Below are 21,137 nucleotides of genomic sequence, written 5' to 3'. Positions count from 1 at the left end.
AATCTTTTTTTTTAATATGTGTAGTGAGGATGATCTCTACGAGATGACACAGAGCAATTGTGTGTGTGTGTGTGTGTTTACTGTATAGGCAAGTGTAAAAAAGCCAAATGTAAAAGAACATGTAAAATGGTATGCAGCCCTTCGTAAGAGAAAGAAACATGAAAAGAGTCACGTATCTGCTCACTGGTGGAGAGAAAGAGCAAGAATTTTTTTAATATGTGTAGTGAGGATGATCTCTACGAGATGACACAGAGCAATTGTGTGTGTGTGTGTGTGTTTACTGTATAGGCAAGTGTAAAAAAGCCAAATGTAAAAGAACATGTAAAATGGTATGCAGCCCTTCGTAAGAGAAAGAAACATGAAAAGAGTCACGTATCTGCTCACTGGTGGAGAGAAAGAGCAAGAAAGATAAAGCAGGAGCTAAAGAAATGTGGCACTAAGCCAGGGTGTCTGGGGGTGGTGGGAAAGGGGGACCTGAGGTGACCCTAGTCCGGACAGGGATGGTGACATCTCTCCTGCTTGCCCTTTCTGCAGCGTTGCCTCTGGGAACCACAGTGATGCTCTGAGTACCAATAAGGGAATAGTTTAACCAGAGTGCTGCCGAGCCCAGATGGAAGTGCAGACAGTTAGATGCGCTGTGTGACAGTGAGGGCCGGGACTGCACGCAGGAGGGGCGGGTTTTGTCTGGGTACCGTAAGCCAAAGACAGTGACGCTCCTGTTGGTACACTGGCTTCTAGGGATGTAGGTTGGTAGCTCTCAAACTGCTTCCTAGTGAGATTGAACAAATACAGAAATATATTGTAAAAAATGAGAGTAGCTGGTATTTGTGTGTGACAGAGAAAGACAGAGCCAGACAGACATAGTAGGGATCGATTGCGCCAAGCTGCTTTCCCACCCTTTTAAAACTGTGAGGTAGTCTGAGTTGCCCAGCATGCCCTTGAACTTGCAGTCCTCCTGCCTCAGCCTCCCAGAGTACTGATGTCCTAGGCCACTGCACCTGGCTGACAGCCAGCTTTCTCCCTGTCTTAGAAGTTACAAGTGAGAAAAAGAGGAAGGTTGGAAAGATCCCTGTGGGTGTTAGATTGGACTATCAGCATGGACTCGTGGCTTTTCTGTAGGTCTGCAGTGCAGATTACGTCTGCCTGTGTGAGCGCAGTGCTGCCCGGTGGCGATGAACTTAGTGCCCAGATCCTGTTTTTTATTTTTGGTACCAGGCTTTGGACTCAGGACCTTGTTCTAAATCCCTGGCCCCCAGACCCTGGTTTTTAAGAGCGTTCTCAGGTAGAAGGAACCAGGGCCGGGCAGGGAGAACACGAAAGGCCAGGGCGGGTGGCTGGTTTTGTGCAGAGGTAGAGCTGCTCCGAGGAAACCAGAGGCATTGAAAGCACCCAGGAACTGACCCACAGATGCCGCCAGGGGCCAGGTCCGAAACAAAGTAATGGTCTTACTGGGTTCTACACACCCAGAAGCAGATGTGGGAACAATGCAGAGTTGAGTCCTTGGCAGACGGAGGGCACCGTGCAGACCGCCTCGGAAACCAGCATCTGGAGCGGAGGCGGCCGGCCCTGTAGGGCAGCTGGGAAGACTGGGTGGCTTTCGGGTCTCTGTCATGGCCGTAGCTGCGTTCCAGTAAAACTGGTTAGGAAAAGCTGTGGCCTGCAGGCCTTTGTCCGTGGCCCTGTTTTAGGAGACCGGCTACCCTCAGCTTCCCGAGAGCACTGTGGTAGGAGGCTGTGGTGCAGACAGCCCTCCCTGTAACCTGGCTGTGCGGACGCAGGTGTGGCGTCAGCCTCGCAGGTGTGCAGCAAGGTAGCCGCTTCGTCCTCGGTCACATGTCACGTGTTTGGCACACAGGCTCCGTATGGCACTGTGCCTCGGGGCCTCTCAGCTGCACAGCCTGGCATGAAGGCGTGGCCGGGGACCGTGGACGGTCATCCCACTCGCCCAGGTCTCCTGGCGTGTGCACTAGCGGTGAGGGTGTTAGCCGGGAGGACAGAACCCCCACCGAGGGAAAAGCCGGGGTGCTGCGCCGGGCTGGCGGGCTCTGTCGGCGTGGGTCACAGCCGCGGGCTGCTGTCGTTGACTCAGGAAGACCTCCGCGTGGATGGCCGTGGCTGTGAGGACTACCGATGCATTGAAGTGGAGACCGATGTGGTGTCCAACACCAGCGGGTCTGCCAGGGTCAAGCTGGTGAGCCCTGGGGCGAGGGCCGGTCCCCTCCCGACACACCCGCCCCGTCCCTGCAGTGGTCCTGGCTGCCTGCCCTGACCGAGGGCCCTTCTCACTCGTGTCCACAGGGTCACACAGACATCTTGGTGGGGGTGAAAGCGGAGATGGGGACGCCGAAGCTGGAGAAGCCGGACGAAGGCTACCTGGAGTTCTTTGTTGACTGGTCAGTACTGTGCGGCTGTTTTGTTTTGTTTGGTTTGGTACCGGTAATCGAACTCAGGGCCTCACGCTTGCCGGGCAGACACTGCACCACTGAGCTACGTCCCGGGCCCTGTGCAGGTGTTTTTAAAGACGATTTAAAGTGTGGAGATTGGGAAAACAAACCTAGTTTCCTATGGAGCCTTCGCTTGTCCTGCATTTGTTTAGCCCTTCAGCTCTCCAGGAGCTATGTGCTGACTTGGTACAGGGCAGGACTTGTCCAGTGGCCTGGCCTTGTTCGGCCTTGTTTGGCCGTCTGAGAGGAAGGACACCAGCCCAGAATGTAGCTGTGAGGCCAAGCCAAATGTGTCACTGCTCTGAAAAGTGCCAGACCAGATGGTGAGGGGCGTTTGGTTAGAATGGCCCGTCCCTTCCTGCTGTAGCTCTGCAGAAGACTTCTCGACTTGCTAGGCACACGGGGCCTCAGGTCCACGCAGCGCCCACCAGGCTGTGGAGGGGGCAGCTGGGCGGGCACAGTCGCCCTCCTGCAGGTCTGCCAGGCTGGTTCATCGGTCTCTCTGTGCCCAGTGTCTCTGTCACAGAGGTGGGGATGACAGAAGTGGGGGTGAGGAGGAGGTGAAGGTACAGCAGGCGCCCGGCCCTTTGCCTGGTGCTAGGGGGCTCTGGCTCATGTCATCTCCCTCCTTGTCCAGGGAGGGTCTGGCCCCCACTTCTGTCTGGGACCCTGCTTCCAGCGCCCGTGTGGACGATGGCCTGGCAGGCTGTCTGTCTGCTGGCCCCTGGAGGCAATGCTGTGTCAGGTGTCCCCGAGGCACCTCTGCCCACATGGCCTGGCAGGGAGGACTGACAGAACACAGCAGTGCCGAGATTTGGACAGCGGTGAAAACACAGGGCTCATCTGCGACATTCCTGCCCGCTGGAGACTGGGCACCTGGCTTTTGGCTCAGGGCTGGCCACAGAGGTGCCCTCTCTTCACACGGCACAGCTCCAGACCCCTGCAGAGAGGGCAGGTGTGGGGCACAGAGGTCCCTGTCCTACGGATGCAACTCGAGCTCACTGCTGATGCAGAGCCTGCCTGTGGAGTGTGCAGAGGGGCGGCGACCTTGTAGGGTCTCTGCTCGGGCCGGGCTCTGCTCTGTCTGACTCTGACTGCTCTGTCTGCTTTGCGTGGCTGGAAGGGGCCGGCTTTCGAGGGCTTGTGGTGGAGGCCCGGGGTAGCCACGACGGTCTCTGCCCAGTGTTGCCAGCGCTCCTGCCTCCGCCGGCCCCGGCTGCCCCATGGAGCTGGCTGTTGCACAAGCACGGAGGGCGGTAACCTTGCTCAGGCCCCTGCTCGTCCCTTTGCTCCTGGAGGAGGTGAATTCCTGTCCTGACCTTGACCTGCCCGGGCCAGGGCAGGGGATGGTGACCGAGGAGAGGAGCTGCCCTTCGCTTTCCTTCCCTTGCCCTGCGTCGCCTCTGCCTCCATCACTGGTGGCTGTCACTGTCACTCAGCTGCACGAGAGCGCGGGCGCTGCCCTGGCTGCGTGTACCGGGGAGTGTTCACTGTCAGTCCGCCTGCCCTCGGCCCTGCGGGGTTCCCTGGGGAAGAGCTGGCTTCTGGAAGCGGGGTCTTTCACCGCCATCTGTCTTCCCCGCTAGTCCAGGAGGGACCTGGGCGGGCTCTGAGCGCTCCGTGGGATGGGCCGTCTCCAGGTGGCTCGCAGGCCTTTCCTGCAGGGGAGTGAGGCTGCCGGCTGCCGGCTGCCGCCCAGACCAACCCTGCCGGGCCCCAGGGAGCAGCCCTTCACTGCTTCACGCCTTGCCCGAGGTCGTGCCCACCTGGGCGTGCCAGCAGGAGGGTGCCGCACGCCTGCCCTCCTCGCGGCCTGCCCTGCACTCCCCATCGAGAGAAAAGTAATCGGTGCACGGGGTGGGCGTAGGGGTCCCTGCTGCCACTCTGGGTCCGGCTTGATTTCATTCTTTACCATTATTTAAATTCCCTGGGGTGGAGAGGTCTGAGGAAGCTAACTGCTTTCCCGCTAACTTGTGTCCCTTTGGGTTTGTCTACCTGAAATGATGATACGCGGGCCTGGGGAGACGCGGGACAGAGCTTCTCCGTGTCTGCCGTGTCTCGGGAACCCTGGAAGCGCTGTGGGTCGGCTCTCTGCCCAGGCTGCCTGCCCACCTGACCCCAGCCTGCTCCAAGATGCCTGTCTTCGTGTTCTCTGAACATGAAGCAGTTAGACTACCAAGTCCTGCCTCTTGCCTGTGGCTTGCTGGTGGGAGCCTGAGAATGGACGTTTTAGATGAGAACTTGGCCACTAGAAGACCGTTTCTCTCCATCTACAGCCCAGAAGGCCGGTTAAGTAAGCCTGCACGTCACTCTGGCTGTCACTAGGTGGCGGGCCATCGAGTCTCTCCTCGGCCTTCAGGACTGCTTGGCCTCTCGGGGAGGCCGGGGCTTTAGTGGGGGCTTAGGAGATGTGTTTCATTCCCAAACGTTTGCTTCACTTCCCCTGTGATTTTAACACCCTCACAGTATCGTCTCCGTGCCCTTCACAAACTCAGAGCCGGGATCTCTGAAACCCACTGCGGTGTGTGGGGCCGCTTCCCTGCTCCTTGTCTGCTTCGTGCTGCCGGGAGCGGGTCAGCCCTGGGCCGAGGGCTGGGGAAGGACAGAGGACAGGCAGCCTGCAGGAGCCACGGAGCCGTTTGTCCTCAAGTCTCCGGAGTGGTGAGGTCACTTCCGACCCTGCTCAGGAGCCTGCGGTGGAAGGTTCAGAGGGCGCTGCTTCTGCACGTAGCCTGCTCCGTACCCTGAATTACAGGCTTGATTGGTTGTGGAGGAAGCAGCCGTGGGCCTGGCGTCCAGATTCCATACCAGGTGAATGTGGCCCTCATCTCAGGCCACTGGGTTAAACCAGAGATGTCCGGGCAGGAGGAGCAGAGCGGAGGTGTGGGGTGCAGAGGCATGGGCTGGGAGCAGCAGTGTGTCTGGTTCTGTGTGCCGCTGTGCCGCAGCTCTGGGGCAGGGAGGGTCCTGCCTGGGAGCATCTCTGTCTGGCTGCTGACTGTAGCTGCAGAAAGCCCTACTGGAAGGCTGCGTCGTGGTGCATATGATTTGATTTGGTTTGGTTTTTCCGGTACTGGGGATCAAACTCAGGGCCTTGTGCTTTCCAGACAGGCACGAAGCCACTGAGCTACATCCCCGGCCTTCGTCGTGGTGCATGTGAGCAGGGAGCTGGAGTTGGCCGTCAGGGTCCACTCCCCACCAACTATGTATCTGCCCACCAGTGTGTCTGACGGCGGTTGTGGTCCAGGACTAAGTCCCACGGCCAGGCAGGGGTGAGCCCAAGGAGAAGCTCACGGACGGTCTAGAGGCAGCCCGGCATGTGGGGAGGGCTGGGGGCCCTGGACGCCTGACTGAGGCCCTGGGCACACCGCATGCCCTTCCTGACTTCGTTTCCATACCTCTGAAGTGGAGACAGCATGGTGGCAGAGCGCTTGCTTCAGAGGTGCCAGGCTCTGGGTTCAGTCCCCTCTCATGTAAAGTAAAATGTCACCCAGACATCCCTGGGCAGCTGTGAGAGTGCAGTGGGTTAATACTCTGAGGAGCTCAGCAGTGTGTAGCATGTGGGGCACCTTCTTAAAAGTCATCCCAGGTATGTGTGGCGTGGTGGCACAGGCCTGTGATCCCAGCACTTGGAAGCTGAGAGAGGGCTGTGAATTCGAGGCCAGCCTGGACTCCACAGTGAGACCCTCTCCCAAGGGGGGCAAAAAGTTGTCTGAGTTCCCCTCCTTGTAAAATGAGTCACCCAGCAGGTCACATCTGCGCATGAGGTTTTCATTTCACCCGTGGGGTGTTTGCTAAAAGGGAAATTAAAATGCCCGGAGAGCTGGGGATGTAGCTCAGTTGGCAATGTGCCTGCCCTGCAAGCACAAGGTCCTGAGTTCCATGCCTGGTACTGGAAAAGAAAAAGAAAATGCCCGGGGGATTTAGTTTAATGGTTCCTCTGTCTGCCTGGAAAGTGCAAGAACTGGAGTTCGATCCCCAGTACCAAAAATACATAAACACAGTGCTCAGTGAAAAATATCTTTCCAACCCTGGCACAACACGTTGGGCACTGTGCCCTGGTCCCGCGATTCTTGCTCAGAACGGTCCTCTGCCAGCCTGCCTGCCTGGGAGACAGAAAAAAGGGCAACACATTTAAAACCAAAGGCTTTGGCGGGGGTAATTTCCCCTCAGAGAAAACCCTCTCAGGAGCCCACAGGCAGATCTGCTGAGACACTGGCTGCGGTGCTCAGCCCTGCCAGGAGGGGGCACCACCACCTCAGGCTGAGTGCAAATGCCCTGCAGAGGGATTCTGGAGAGCTCACAGCACAGGACTTCAGATGGCCAAGCGTTTCAAATTAGAAGCAAGTTATACTGTGCAGGAAATAGAGACCTGGTCCCTGGTGATCCGGTTTTTCCCCAAAGCTGAGCTGCATTTCACAGCTTGATGCCCAAGTCATGCAGAGGCAGCGAGGGAACCGTGGCGTTGCTATGGCAGTGAGGCAGTTTCCCTGGCTCTTTAATTGGCCTCCCCATGGCCGACAGGAAGCCGAGATAATTAGACCAGCAGAGTCACTGTACAATGACACACAGATCCTTCCTTTTGGTGAAGCGTACTGGGCGCTGACCCAGGGAGTGCAGTATTACCCATTTCTGTTTTGAGATGAGGTCTCGCTAAGTTGCCCAGGCTGGCCTCACACTTGTAACCCTCCCGCCTCAGCCTTCTGAATAGCTGGGATTACAGTCATGTGTCATGCCATCTGCTGTTGCCCACTTTTTAGCTGGGTTATTTTTTTTATTTTTATTTTTTTTGGTTTTTTTTTTTTTTTTAATTTTTTTGGTTTTTTGAGACAGGGTCTCACTACGTAGTTAAGACTGACCTGGAACTCACTATGTAGCCCACGCTGGTCTCAAACTCACAGTGCTCCTCCTGCCTCAGCCTCCCGAGTGCTGGGATTATAGGCGTGTGCCGCTATGCCCAGTTTAGCTGGGTTATTTCTTTTATCTTTTTGTTTGGGGGGTGGTAGTAGTGGAGACTGAGCTCCACCACTGCGTATCCTGGTGCGTTTTCTTTGTTGAGGCAGGGTCTCCCTGCAGCCAGGGCTGGCCTTGGACTTCAGATCCTCTTGCCTCGATCATTGTAATAGCTGGGATTTGAGGCATACACCTAGACCAGGGCTACTCCTTCAGGTGTGACGGGCACAGCAGGACATCCGGTCTCCCCACCCCGCTGGCAGCTCCTGCTCCCACCTCCACCGTCCGCTCCCTGCTGTCACCCTATTCTCCTGCCTCGGGGGCCGCTGCAGGCCTGGCTGTGTCCCCTGCTCGGTGTCTATAGAGACGGGGGCCGGAAGACTTCGGGCTTCTTACCTTTCCTGGCTGCCGTCATCACTTGCCTCCCCGACACACGGCTTCAAGTGTGTTGGGCCTAAGCCCTTAGCGATTTCCTGTGAAGCCCTGAACATTGATTGCATCTTGTGGGTTCTTTATAGAAACAATTGGATACAAGTATCAAAAGGCCAAAACCGAAATTTTTTCTCTTGAACAACAGCAGATAAATTAAAGGGGGATAACTGTTTAATCAGCCAACAGTCTTTGTCTTGTTTCTTTTAGCGCGGTGACAGCCTAAGTCTGTGCTGGAACCCTGCCTCTGCCGCGTGCGGGCGTCTCCGAGTCCCTGCAGAGTAGCGCAGCTGTGGCACACACTGGTTCGGGTGTAGTGGGAGCCCCTGTGAGCGCTGCCTGGAGCCGCCAGAGCGGAGTCTCCACTGCTCCTGCTTCACCCTGGCCAGAGGTGTCTTCTGTGGTAGTCACGGGAAGGCGGTCACACAGCCTGGCCAGGCGGCAGACGCACCCTCCCCTCGCTTTTCCTTCCGGGCTGAGCGCTCCGCCCAGGCTGTGCCCCGCCCTTTGCTCCTGGCATCTGGACACACTCGCATGCTTTGCTCCTGTTCTGCACAGCTCAGCCAATGCCACCCCTGAGTTCGAAGGCCGCGGAGGTGACGACCTGGGCACGGAGATCACCAACACCCTCTACCGGATGTTCAGCAGCCGGAGCAGCGTGGACCTGCAGTCTCTGTGCATCAGTCCCCGGGAGCACTGCTGGGTCCTCTACGTGGACGTGCTGGTGAGTGCGCAGGCCGGGGGAGGAGGCGGCTCCTGCAGTAACGGTGTGGGGAGAGATGCGGTGTGCGTACGACACACCCGTACGGCCATTGTGCTGAGCATCACAGTCCACGCAGTTCCCCAGAGACGTCGTCGGTGCTGCGCAGGGGCAGGCGGGTCTGGAGGTGCAGAGCTCTCCCCTGGCCCTTTGTGAGGCCGCTGTGATGGTCCCTGCCCTAGGTGAGGAAGCCAGGAGCAGAGAGGGTGGGGGTCCGGCCCGAGAGGCCCAGAGCCCTCGTCCTCTTCCTGGTCCGGCAGCAGTGAGTGCGCCGCTCCGGGCCCCTGCACTGCAGCCCCGGCCCAGCCTGTTCCCCACTCCCGCCACTCCTGCTGTGGCACTGGCCGCAACCTCCCAGCTGCAATCGGTTTCCCAATGCGTAGCAATGCGCTCATCGGCTGTTTTCTCCATTCTTATTAATTGCGGGACCCTTGAGAGCAGTAACAGTATCCTCTCCTCAGGCTGAGGATGCGAGGCTAAGCTACCAGCCAGGCAGGGCCTGCAGGGAACGGAGATAATGAAGAGCTGGACGGATAGGACAGCCTGGACGTGGACAGGCTAGCGCCTTCTGGACGCCTCCCGGACAGTGGGCGGGCGTGGTGAAGAGAACCTCGCGGGGAGAGTGGCGGCGTGCGCAGGCCAGGTGCGCTCTGCATGCTCACGCTCCGGTGAAATCCGTCTGCGCCTCCTCCTTCCGACGTGCAGGGGCCGCACCGTGGCGCGATCCCCGCCATAAGGGCCTGGTGCTGCCCAGGGGCCCGCGCCTGTGCTTAGTGATCTCCGTCCTCCTGGCGTGTGCGTGCGGGGCAGCGACGGGAGCAGCCGAAGCCCACTCTCCTGTGGCCTGGTCTCGGCTCAGCTCGGCACTGGCCCTTGGCCCCCGGCAGGCGCTGTGTGTGGGGGGCACATCTGGGCACCGCCTGTGTCCCAGCTTCTTCAGATCCTTAGCGTCTGGGTTTCTTCTCACCTGTTCTCTGAGAAAGGCTTTATTCCGGAAGAAGACTGCATCTGAAGCATCGCCCTCAGGAAAGCTCTTACCTAGAAAAGGAGTTTTGAGGTGGACCAGCGTTCCTCACTCCCGGGACTTGCCATGCAAACGAGTGTTTGCCTCAGCCCAGATGGGCCTGAGCAGGCCGGGCCTGTGCTGGGGGCTCCTGTGTGAGCCTGTGGAGTCGGGCCGGTGCCCGGCCGGGTGAAACGGGCTGCTGGGCTCCATTTCTGACAGTGTGCTGGGTAGCGCGCAGGCAGAACCGTCCTCAGACCGCCCGGCTGGCACCTTCCGTGGCCCGCTGGTACTTTCATGAGAGTGGGGTGCAGCCTCAGTGAGACCCCGCTGTTCTTTGCTCTTCTGAGCGGTCGGTGGCCCGAGGTTTTACACTGACGGCCGGGCCGTGTTGTCCTGGCAGAGCGCAGTGGCCATGGTCTGGTGCTCACAGCCGCCCACCCGGCCCACGACAGGGCGCGGTGATGTCTCCCCACTGTGCTGCCCTGAGGGCCGCCCTGTCCTCCCTGTCCCAGGCAGGCGCACAGCCCGGCTGCTGCCCTGGGTCCCCTGTCCCTTCTCGTTCGGCTGTGCTGGCCCAGTGGTGAGCGGAGGTGGGGAGCATCCTGGAGCGACATCCCTGTCCTGAGGGCCACCCCACGGGGGCGCAGTGTTGCTGGGGGTTGGGGGGGACCCCTGAGCTCAGCAAGTGGCAGGGGTGGGGTCAGACCCAGGCTGCCCCACTGCCAGCCCGGAGTTCCCCGCAGTTGCGGGGTTTTCCAGCCCCCCGCTCCCTCAGCTTCCTGCCTCTGGCCAGCGGGAGTGGGGATCAGGGCTGTGTCTGCCCCGTGCAGTGCACAGTGGGGCAGAGTGAGTCAGCCGCGTGGCACAGGCTTCTGTCCCCATCAGGAATGGCATCACCCCTGCCCAGTGTGCCCGGCGCCCCGGGGTTGGGAATGGAGAGCCGCTGGGACGTGGGCAGCAGACATGAAAGCCCCCCTCACTGTGCCGGACAGGCTTCTCGGAGCAGCTCCGTGGGCAGGGGCTGTTTATCCTCACAGGGGCCCAAAGGTGGGGTGCCACCCAGGGGTGCAGAGATGGACACACCCTGAGCATCCAGCAGCGGCCGTCAGGGCCTGGCTGGCAGGACGAGGTCCCGCTCGGCTCGATGGTGGCAGAGGCTTTCAGGCGCCCTGTGCGGTGGGGCCCTGGCTTCTGTGGGAAACCTGCCACCGTTCACAGCTACTCTGTGGGGCGGGGGACGGAGGTTGAACAGAACCACAGAGGTGCGGGGGGCTAAGGGGCTGTGCCTGTCCCTATCCTTTCCCGGGCCACACCCGAGTGAGGCCCTGTGCTCTGAGCTGCTGCTGGGCGCAGGCTCCGGACCTCAGGCGCTCTGGGACCTGGTGGGGCTGGGACGGCTCTGTCCTGCGTCATGTGAGGCCTTGCTCAGAGGGGCCCCGTGATGCCCATGCACACGGGGTAAGTGACGCCTGCTGTTCTTCTCCGCCCGGTCTCCCTCAGCTGCTGGAGTGCGGGGGAAACTTGTTTGATGCCATCTCCCTTGCCGTGAAGGCTGCGCTCTTCAACACCAGGTAGGTCCTCAGGGAACACAGACACCAAGGACAGTGAGGGTGAGATGTAGCAAAGGGCGAAGTCTGTCCGCGTACCTCTCCAGAAGAGAGACTACCCAACGTGACACGAATGCAGAGCCGGGCATGGCAGCTTGGGGTGGGAGGATCGCTATGCATTCGAGGCCATTCTGTAGCAGGATTCTGCCCCAAAACGCATTTCGGTGTTTATTTCTGTTAGTTTCACTAGTGAACCTGTGTTTTAAGGAGAGGTATTAGGAACTACAGAAAAGGGATCGCGAATACGGCAACCACGGGCCAGCTGTTCCCAGCCGGCTCTGTCTCCAGCGCCGTGAGCAGTGCCGGGTGCAGTGGGTACTCGTGCCTGGCCCGAGCTCGGGTGGGGAGCAGGAGGAGTCTGTGCCCCCCAGCCAGGCCGGGGGCTGAGCCCTCCGAGGTGGTGGCGCTTCTCCCTCCGCCACACCAGGGCTCAGGAGTCCGTGGCATTTGGAAGTGGATATGGGGCAGGTTCATTCCTCGGAGAGAGCTTCCGTGAAGCACAGAGCGGGTCGGGCCATTAGAAAGGAGGGTTGAAACCACGTAGAGGGTAGCCGAGGACACGGTTGGCTGCGTGAGCAAAGAGGCTTTCTTCGTCACGGCTGCTGCGGGCCCTTGGGGTCCCCACGTTGGGGGTTCAGAGCCACACAGCACAGCGCGCCGTTCTCTGGCGGCTCTCACGTCCCGTGTCTTGCCGTCCGCCTGTTGTGCTTCACTTCCGGCAGTCCTCAGTCTTACTGTGCCCTCCCGGACGGGCCTTGCTCGTGTTAGGCAGTTCCAGCCGTTCCCACATTCCAGAGGAGAGCGCTCCTCCTCCTTCCAGTGGTGGAAGTTTTGGTTGTGCTCCTGCCTCTAGGATACCGAAGGTTCGCGTCCTGGAGGATGAAGAGGGGTCAAAGGACATCGAGCTGTCCGATGACCCTTACGACTGCATGCAGCTCAGCGTGGAGAGCGTGCCCTGTGTCGTCACGCTGTGCAAGGTGTGGCTCGCGTCTCCTCAGACCACCAGCCCGGCTTGGTTACGGGGAGACACCGCCCTACAGCGCTCTCCTTTCTCGTGGGAGGCCTGTTGGGAGCGCAAGGCAGGGTGCGTCTTAAGCCTCTTTGCCTGCCATGTCCCACGGGCGGTGCCCCGGCTACGCTTCCTTTAACTCCCCCAACTCTGGGGCCTCAGGTGGCTGAGGGTGTTGGGGTGGGAGCAGTGTCCCGTCTGTGTCCGAGACGTTGGGCCCAGTCCTGGGTGTCTCTCGCGTGCGTGCGTGCGTGCATGCGTGCGTGTGTGTGTGTGTGTGTGTGTGTGTGCGTGCGTGCGTGCGTGTGTGGTTGGTGCCCTCCCCAGGGTCACCTCGGAGCCTGCAGTGCGTGACTCCTTCACACGGAGCTGCCTGGCCCGAGCAGGCCAGCTGCCCTTGGCCCGTGGGTGCGCCACGGCGGTACGCGGGACGTCCCTGGCCGTGCCTGTGACCTCCTGCCCCTGCTCCTCTGCTGCGGAGCCTTGTTCCTTGGACCCGAGCAGCCCATTTCCAGGGTGTTTCTATTCCACACTGCATGGTGGCCCAGAACAGAAGCGTCATGCATCCTTCAGCCTTGGACAGGTGGTAGCAGGCATGGGAGTTCACGAATGGGCATTGACGTCTCCGCCTGCGGGCTCTCGGTGGGGACCCGGTGCACACGAGCCTCCTTCCCCTTGCAGATCGGCTGCCGGCACGTGGTGGACGCCACCCTCCAGGAGGAGGCCTGCTCCCTGGCCAGCCTGCTGGTGGCCGTCACCAGCTCAGGGGTGGTGACTTGCATGAGGAAGGTGGGCAGGGGCAGCCTGGACCCTGAGAGCATCTTCGAGATGATGGAGGTGAGGCGGGGTGAGCAGAGCTGGGGGCAGCGAGGGCCTGGCCAGGGGGCTGGGGCGCGGCCCTCACCTGGGCGGCCTTTGCTCACGTGGAGTCCCTTGTGACTCTCGGATCCCAGCGTTTTGTGATTTGCGGGGCTTTGCTCCTTGGCTTGCCGCTTCCTGTGCCTTCAGGGGAGACTGAGGTGGCCCAGGGGCTGCAGGGCCAGGATGGCTGGCGTGGAGCCCAGGACGGGTGCGTGGCTGCACAGCCTCTCCCTGCATCTTCCTCACCATCTGGAAGCCCTGGCAGGGCCTGGCTGCTCACCGTCTCCCCAGCCCATCCTCTGGATGGCTGCCTTGGCCTCCTCGCCGCTGGGCAGGCTGTTTTCCTTTGGTAGCTGCTGTGTCACCACCCATGCCCAGGGATCGCACACTGCCGGGAACTGGTCCCGAGCACTGGCCCCTCGTTCTGAGGAGCAATGCCTTCCCTGAAGGCTCCCAGCACATGGTGTCCGTGTTCCCTCCCTCCCTCCCTCTTTCTCTCTTTGTTTGCACTAAGCTGCCCAGGCTGGCCTCGCACTTGTGATCCTCCTGTCTCGGCTTCCTGGGTAGTTGGGAACACAGTGTGGGCCAGCACACACCCAGCCTGTAAGACCATGATGGGCCGGGGGTGTCTGCTGCCTATGGGCGCAGAAGCGTGGGAGGCCGTGGCAGGAGGGAGGGACGCTGGCTTCTCACGGCCGGCTCCCTACCCTCCCTGTCCTGCAGACCGGCAAGCGCGCAGGCAAGCTGCTGCACACCGCGCTGCAGGACGTCCTGCACAAGGAGGAGAGCCTGGGTCCCCGGAGGCAGAAGGTCGGCTTCCTGGGCTGACCGGTTGCCTGGCTTCCCTTCCCTTTCCTTTGGAGACAGGGTCCAAGCTCTGTGCCCAGCCTTCCTTTTCCTTTGGCACTGTTCTGTGTATATTTTTTCCTAGCTGTGGAGAATTTACAATTAAAGTCTATTTTCTGGCCCACATCGGTGTGGCTCTTGTTACTCAGCAACAAGCTGTGGCACCAATGCCCCTGGGAGTCACCTGCTTGGAGTTCACAACAAGCCCTGGGAAAGGCCCAGCGGCGGGAAGAGGCTCTGGGAGATGCGCGTGCTGTTTGGGGAAAGTTTTTCCCAAGAGAAGCCCCTGACCCTGGGTGACCCTGTGTGCCGGTGCCTGGGCAGGGAGAGGAGACCGGTGGAGCCCCGGTCAGGCTCTGCAGACGGCCGCCTGGCCCTCACCCGGGCTTGTCCCACTCCCTCTGGAAGCTGCTCGTGTTCGCAGCGCTCCCTGGCATTTCCTGAGATTTTACTGCCGGTATTGCAGACGCTCAGCCTGCTGGGCCCCCGGGTGGGCAGGGCAGCCTTGGGCCCTGATCTGCCGTGTGCCGCGCTGGTGCAGCTAAAACTCCTGAGAGGACCTTAAGGACCCCGAGGAGAAGCTGGCTTCAGAGTTGTGTCCCCTGCTGGAGGAGCAGTGGCTGAGCCCAGGCCGCCCACCTGGGTTTCCAGTCTTCCCCTTCTGTATTCCCAGTGTGTGCCCCTCGGTGCCACATCACTCCGTGTCCCTGACCGGGCAAAACCTGTGCCTGCTGCCTGCTCACGAGGAGGCTGCGGCAGTGGCCGTGGAGGGTGAGGCCAGCCCAGGCCTGACTGGGAAGCTCGAGAGCTTCCTCCCAGCAGAGCCCAGTGAGCTGAGGGCATGGCAGCGGAGACCCGGAAGGCTCGGCCCGTGTGCTCCCCTGGAACCGGGACTGACCTGGTGGCTTCTGAGTAAACGAGGGGGAGGGCAGCCCAGGGACGTCAGCCTGAGGAGTGGAATGTCACGTCGGATGCAAGGAGAGTTTGCAGCTTCTGGGACCCTGGGCCTCGCAACTCATGTAAATTCAAGCCTGCAGAACCCCAGGGCTGGGGGAATCCCGGAGGACTCCGGCGGCCCAGCCGTGGGCATCGAGCTGAGAGTTCCACTTCTGGGAGCGAAAGCAGAGCGCACCGGCCCCGGGTGCGAGCGGGAGCGTGAAATAACAGAAGCTCTTCCTGGCATAGGCAGGCGGCGCACACCCTGCCGCCAGTGCGGGCCGTGCTGTGCCGGGCTGAGCACGGCCTCCTGTCACTGTCGCTGCCACGTGGGGCTTGGAGTCTGTGGTAGCGAGATGTGTTCAGCGTTGCTGGCTTCTCTTGGCTGCCTCGGAGAAGGCTGCAGAAGTGGGGTGGCCTCCTGGTGCAGCCGCATGTACCACCAGACTGCAGCGCACACTGCGGACTCCCTGTGCTGCGGTCGCAGACCAGCAGGGGCGTTTCCTGCGGGCCGCGAGGCCTTTGTCCTGTGTGCTCTTACTGCATGCCCGAGTGTGGACGTCCAGCTCAGATGGCCCCCTCTTCCCAGGAGGACCAAGGGTGGGTGGACACGGCGATCGCGCTCCCAGGCCCGCGTGGCCGCTCACGGTGGCTGTCTTCCGCCCTGTAGCTTTGCAGGTCCCAGGCTGTCTCCCCGCACGACGGGACATCCATGTGTCATGGGGCAGAGACTCTCACCCCATGGGTGTCTGAGTCTTGAATACCTTGCCCAAGGGACTTAAGTGTCAGGTGACTCCACTCCCAATTCCGCTTCTCTGGCAACACTGCTGACCTTTTCTGGGGGGCTAGGGGTGCGGGTTGAGACACGGTCTCACTATGTAGTTCATACTGGCCTCGAACTCATGGTGATCTTCCTGCCTCAGCCTCCCGAATGCTGGGATTGCAGGCGAGTCCCATTAGGCCCGGCTTCATACTGCTGACCTTGAAGGACAAAATGAAATGAGAGCCCCTCAGCACAGAGCCCTAGCTGGTGTCTTGCTGTCCCTGAGGCCCACCTAATGCAGGACCTTTACACGAAGCCCCTGGACTCAGTTCCAGACCAACGAGGCTGGACCAGAGGGCTTTATGAGGGGAGGTCCCAGGGACTGGGCCACATGGCCTTGGCCTTTTCCTGTACTGGGGGTCGAACTCGGGACCTTGCGCCCCACTCGTGGGTTCTGTTTTGACGGCACCAAGGCCGCGGGTCCAGTGCTCTTGGAGCTGTGCACAGGGGTGTGGGAGTTCTGGCCTCTGAGGGCCAGGCCGGGAGGACACAGCTGTGAGTGCGGAGGAGAGAGGAAGCGCCGTCCTGTACACCACGTGACCTTCGCTTTCCGCAGGCCCTGCCCGGCTCCGCCTCCACACCAGAGCCCAGGTTGTCCTTGCCGCCTGAGGTGTGGGCTGTTCCCTCCTGGCCACACCCCGGGGCGCAGCCGTGGCCAGCGGATCTGTATCCCGAGTGCGGGATGGTGCTGAGGGCGGCGGGGCAGCTGGTTCTTCCCGCTGCTCCTTGAGGCCGGGTCCAGAGGCTTGGGTCCAGAGGGGCCTGCCGGAGCTTAGCAACCCGGGGCACATCACAGGGAAGCTGGACGAGAGCAGAGAGGGACCCCGTGGCCAGTTGGTGCGACCACTCCCAGGCCGCCTGGGCGGTGTTCGGAGTATCTCAGAGGGCCGGTGGGGAGGCGGGACGAGAGATAGCAGAGATCCTGGCCCTGCTTGGTGCAGGAGACAGCGTTTTGCTGTGGAGCCCAGGTTGCACCGCTCGCCGCCTGTGACATTTTTGAGCCCCACTGAAATGAAAAAAAATAAAATGCCTAAACAAGGCTACAAAAAATAGTGATGTATTCCGAACGCTTGCACTGAGTGACAGCGCTGTGTTACACACACGGGTGTGGGGCGGAGGTGTGCGTGCAGCACATCTTCCTGAAGCGTCAGCCTGCGGTGCCACAGCGGCTTGGGGAAGGGCAAAGCTGTCATCTCCAGAGACGGTTGCACTTCCGGGCTGAGCAGACCCTGCCTGCGGGACAAGCCAGGCGCGTGCCCTGCCCTGCTCTGTACATCACTGACAGCACCAGCGGACTCCTGCGCACACGCATGTACACACATGCACACGCGTGCACACACCAACCCGCAGGTGAGGTGACCAAAGGTGTTTCCCACTGCTTACTGCAAACCGGAGTCCCACTCCCTTTCTGCAGGTCCAGGTGGGCCTGCCAGCTCATCAGGGAAGAGCCCAGGCCTGGCCCAGGGACAGGGGCTGAGCGGCCCGCACCCCACTCCGCAGACAGAGGCTCTGTCCCAGGTGCGCCTGATCACAGCTCCCCACTTGGCTCTCGATTTCCCCCAAGATAGGAAGAACTGGCTGGGGAAAGACAGGAGGGTCTGCTTGGAGCCTTTCTGGGCTGGTCCCGCCTTCTGGGCTAAGCATTAGCCCTGGACCGGGACATCGGGAGAGGTGACTGGGTGACTTAGTTTACGCAGTCAGTCCCAGGTTCGGGTGTGTGCCCAGCAGTCTCCTGTGACCTCGGCTGCCCTGGCCCTGACTGTCAGGTCCCTGACCACCAGCTTTGACCCTGGTGGGCTGTGGGCGCCATGACAGTTCTTCCCGGGCCACAAAAGGTCAAAGCCTGCACCGCCCTACAGAGGAGCTGCGCCAAGCGCTCACAGGCAGGGGCCACAGCTCAGAGCAAACCCTGGGCCCGAGCCCCTCCCCTGGCGGCTCCCACCGTGCCGTGCGTGCGTGGGTCTTGTCTTCTCTCCTCAGATCGTCACTGGCCCTGCGGCCACTCCTGGGGTCCTGCTCAAGTCTGTGTAGGACGTTGGGGACCTGCACAGGTCCCCAGCCCTCTGACACCGCCCCTGCCGCTCTGTCCTCCCCACCCCTGTCATCTTTTCGCTGGGCAACAAGACTTGCTGTGTCCCCCTGCCGCCTCGTCCCACCCTCCTGTCCTGCCGGTGGGCCTCTACGGGCTGCCTCCCTGTCCTGTCCTACCCAGCCTGGCTTCCCTGAGTGCCTGCAGACAGCGTGCCACCTCTGCCTCAGGCTCCCGGGTTCTCGCATGGCCGGGTCGCCTGGTGGAGTCGCCAGGGACCAGCAGGGCCAGCGGCCTCGTCCGCCTCTGACCCAGCAAAGCCCCCTTGGGCTCCCAGCGACAGGACAGGGAGCATCCTGAGTCCCCTCACAGAGCTTCTGGAGAACACCCACAGGCACACCTGGGACACGGTGTCCCTCATCAAAGCACGTCCCGGGAGATGGGGCTCTGGCTGCCACGTGCCTGGAAAGCATCGCCACACCAGACTGGGCTGGGGCGAGGACACGGGACACAAAGGCTCAGTGAAGGAGGTAGTGGGAGAGGAAGAGGAGGGTTAACGTCCCCTAGGCAGCTGCCACCCACCCGGAGTTTCGGAATGGGCGCCTGTGGGTTATGTATCAGGCTTGGCCTGGCCACCATGGGCCCAGGGTGGAGGCCTGGGCAGGGAGCCCCCCTCTCTGGGCTCGGGCAGAGGGGTTTAGGGTCTAGCTGGGCCCGCAGCAACCCCATGACCAGCCCTGCCCTGACCAGTCCCGGTCCCTCCCTGCAGACCTGTCCCCTGCCTCGGGCTCCAGGGCCCAGGCAGAGCCTGTGCTGCCCGGGACGCTGCTCCCGCGCTGGGCTCCCTCGTTCTCCCGCCCCTGTCCTCCAGGGTCGCCGCCCAGGACCAGAGTGTGAAAGGGCGGAGTGGAGCAGAAACAACAGGGCAGACACTCTCAGCCCGCAGCTCCTTTGCTGACCCCTGGCAGCCGGGCAGCTGGGTTCACAGGGCCTCGGTTTCCCTCATTGGAATGGGGAAGCCATTGCTCTGCTCACAGGCTCAGCGTGAGGCTGCGGTGGGCAAGGGGCAGTGGGAGCCGCAGCCCCACACCCGCTCCAGGAGGAGCTGGGCCGGCAGGGGTGGCGCGCGCCTGTCACCCAGCACTCGGGAGGCTCCTGGGCCAGCATGGGCTTCACAGAGAGCTCAAGATCAGACTGGGCTACATAGCGAGGCTCTGTCTCAAAAAACAACAAAGCAAAGGAGGCAAGGCCAGCACGTGGGTGCTGAGCAGCACAGCTCAGAGGCTGCTGGGCAGTTCCCCTTCTGCAGGGTTGTTTTTTCTCTTTTCTCTTTGGCACGCCCCAGCCACGTCTCGGGAGGGTTTCCTGGACCGAGGGCCTGGTGGCCACGGCCTTAAGATGCGCAGCTGGGGCGGCGGCCGCCACTGCTTCCCTCCCAGGCCCTGGCGGTGACAGCAGCAGCAGCATGGAGCTCCGGGGACCCCAGCTGCTTCTCTGCGTCCTCGCCTTGCTGACCCAGGTTGCCGCCGAGGTGCCAACCTCCAAGCCCAAGAAGGTTGTCAATGCCCGGAAAGGTAAGGAGGGGTCCAGCCCCTTCCCGGGAGCAGGTCTCCCTCCTCCTTCCTCTCCTTCCTCCTCTTCCTCCTCCCCTTCCTCTCCTCTTTGGTGAGCGTTGGAGAAGCGCCCTGGGACAGCAGCTTCCGGGTCATCTTGTAGCCACACACCTGGGCCGGGGTCCAGCTCAGGGTAACACCCGCCTGACATGCACGGCGCCCCAGGTTCATGCCTGACGTGCAGGACACCCCTAGCCCTGCAGAAGCTAGGAAAGACCCAGGTCGCCGGTGTGGAAGCTCAGCCCCAGCAGGGGGCGCAGCAGGGCTGTGCTCTGTGATCCCCGATTGGCCATGCAGTGGGGAGACCCATGTCCCCCAGTTGAGGGCCCGATGGTGTGGAATGGTGAGGGCGCCTGGCCCGGGACACCAGTGATGCGGAGTGGGTGTCACGGCCAAGACAGATGCTGCCCTGGGTGCGGCGATCTTGGGCTTCCAGCTGTGAGGTCACCAGCTGTGTGGACACAACATCAGGGGCGCCATGGCAACAGGTGGGGTGTGTGGCTGCCCTTGCACTCTTTCCAGGGCCGCACAAGACTGCCAGCAGCAGTGGGAAGGGCTGGGTCTTTTGAGAGAAGGTCTTGTAGTGCAGCCCAGACTGGCCTTGAATTTGCCGTGATTCTCCTGCCTCAGCCTCCCGAGTCAGGGAATTACAGTTGGACACCACCACGCCCACCTACAAGCACGGGCAGCAAAACCCAGACTGGGCATGTGGCTGGTGTGTAGGATGCCCAGTGCACACCCAGCACAGAGGGGAAGAGAAGAAAAGAGAAAATCATTTCCAAGGTTGAGCTTACAAAGTGAACAAAGAAAATTCCAACTGGGATGCCACATTTGCTTGGCAAACGCAATTCAGGTAAAACACTATCTATATTGTATAGGTATGGAATTTTCCGGAAGTTGGGGACAGTGACAGAGTATCTCTGGGAAGATAAATGGGCCGGGGATAGTCACCCTGGGTGGGAGGTTCAGCTTTGAGCTCTTTGGGGGTTTGGGTACAAATTTGTGACTGTCTACAAAGTGCTCATTTAGGTGTGTGGTGGGGCAGGCTGTTGTCCCGCCCTCTGCGAGGCTGAGGCAGGAGGATCGCCAAGTTTGAAATAAACCAGGGAAATTTAGCAAGATTACCTCAAAAATAAAAAAGGTCCAGGCTGTAGTTCAGCATGAAGGCACTGGGCGCATCCTCAGTATAGCAAGAAAGCCTGCTCTGCCCTGCTGAGGCTGTAAGCTAGGAGGCTGTTATCCACTTTTACTTTCTTTTATTAATTTTATTGGCACACTTCGACACACATAAACATCACCTGTTCACAGTGCACCTCCATTCCTCTTTTTCCCTCATCCCTCTCCCTTCAACCCTTTGTCCTTTTCTTTTCTTTTCTTTTTTGTAGCAGGGCTGGACCAGGGGCCCCACACCGAGCTCCATCCCAAGCCCCTCTTTCATTTTATTTTGAGAACAGAGTCTCGCTAAGTTGTTAAGTCGCCCAGGTTGGGCTCATACTGCCTGCTTCAGCCTCCCAAGTGCTGGGACCTGGGTGTGAGGCCAAAGCCCTTCAGAGGCCATGAACGGTGCGGTGGCAGGAGGAAGGGCGCCCTGGTGGACAGCAGGGTCCCCTCACTGGTCACCACTGGTCCCCGCTTCCCCCACCTCTCCCCAGACATCGTGAGCCCCAAGACCATCGAGGAGCTCAAGAGCCGGCTGGATGCCCTGGCGCAGGAGGTGGTGGTGCTGAAGGAGCAGCAGGCGCTGCAGACCGGTGAGCGCGGCCGCCCGGTCACCCTCAGCCCCGGCAGACGTTCCTGGTTCTGGGCGAGCCCCGGGCCTTC

General features: G+C 60.8%; 2 protein-coding genes across 5 annotated transcripts in view; both read left to right on the top strand.

The window, feature by feature from the left end:
- The window catches only part of Exosc7 (exosome component 7), a 17,954-nt gene extending 3,894 nt beyond the window's left edge, over positions 1-14,060 (top strand). The window contains exons 2-9 of one of the 4 annotated variants that reach the window (XM_010624400.2): positions 2,090-2,191; positions 2,299-2,393; positions 8,385-8,550; positions 11,093-11,163; positions 12,053-12,176; positions 12,713-12,791; positions 12,890-13,045; positions 13,793-13,878. In XM_010624400.2, coding sequence (XP_010622702.1) covers positions 2,090-2,191; positions 2,299-2,393; positions 8,385-8,550; positions 11,093-11,163; positions 12,053-12,176; positions 12,713-12,791; positions 12,890-13,023 — 771 coding nt within the window. In that variant the 3' untranslated portion in view covers positions 13,024-13,045; positions 13,793-13,878. Of the gene's footprint in view, positions 1-2,089; positions 2,192-2,298; positions 2,394-8,384; positions 8,551-11,092; positions 11,164-12,052; positions 12,284-12,712; positions 12,792-12,889; positions 13,046-13,792 lie in introns of all 4 variants that reach the window. The other 3 variants (XR_780304.2, XM_010624399.2, XM_010624401.2) reach the window with 3 other exon arrangements.
- A 4,983-nt stretch (positions 14,061-19,043) lies between these two features.
- Clec3b (C-type lectin domain family 3 member B) overlaps positions 19,044-21,137 on the top strand; it is a 2,961-nt gene continuing 867 nt past the window's right edge. The window contains exons 1-2 of the mRNA XM_010624584.1: positions 19,044-19,277; positions 20,969-21,113. Coding sequence (XP_010622886.1) covers positions 19,169-19,277; positions 20,969-21,113 — 254 coding nt within the window. The 5' untranslated portion in view covers positions 19,044-19,168. The remainder of the gene's footprint in view (positions 19,278-20,968; positions 21,114-21,137) is intronic.

The sequence above is a fragment of the Fukomys damarensis genome, unplaced genomic scaffold, assembly GCF_012274545.1.
Source record: "Fukomys damarensis isolate Sample0158 unplaced genomic scaffold, DMR_v1.0_HiC HiC_scaffold_12, whole genome shotgun sequence".
In the NCBI taxonomy this organism is placed as follows: Eukaryota; Metazoa; Chordata; class Mammalia; order Rodentia; family Bathyergidae; genus Fukomys; species Fukomys damarensis.
The sequence above is the reverse complement of the archived record's forward strand: the minus strand, read 5'-3'. Positions and strand labels throughout refer to the sequence as shown.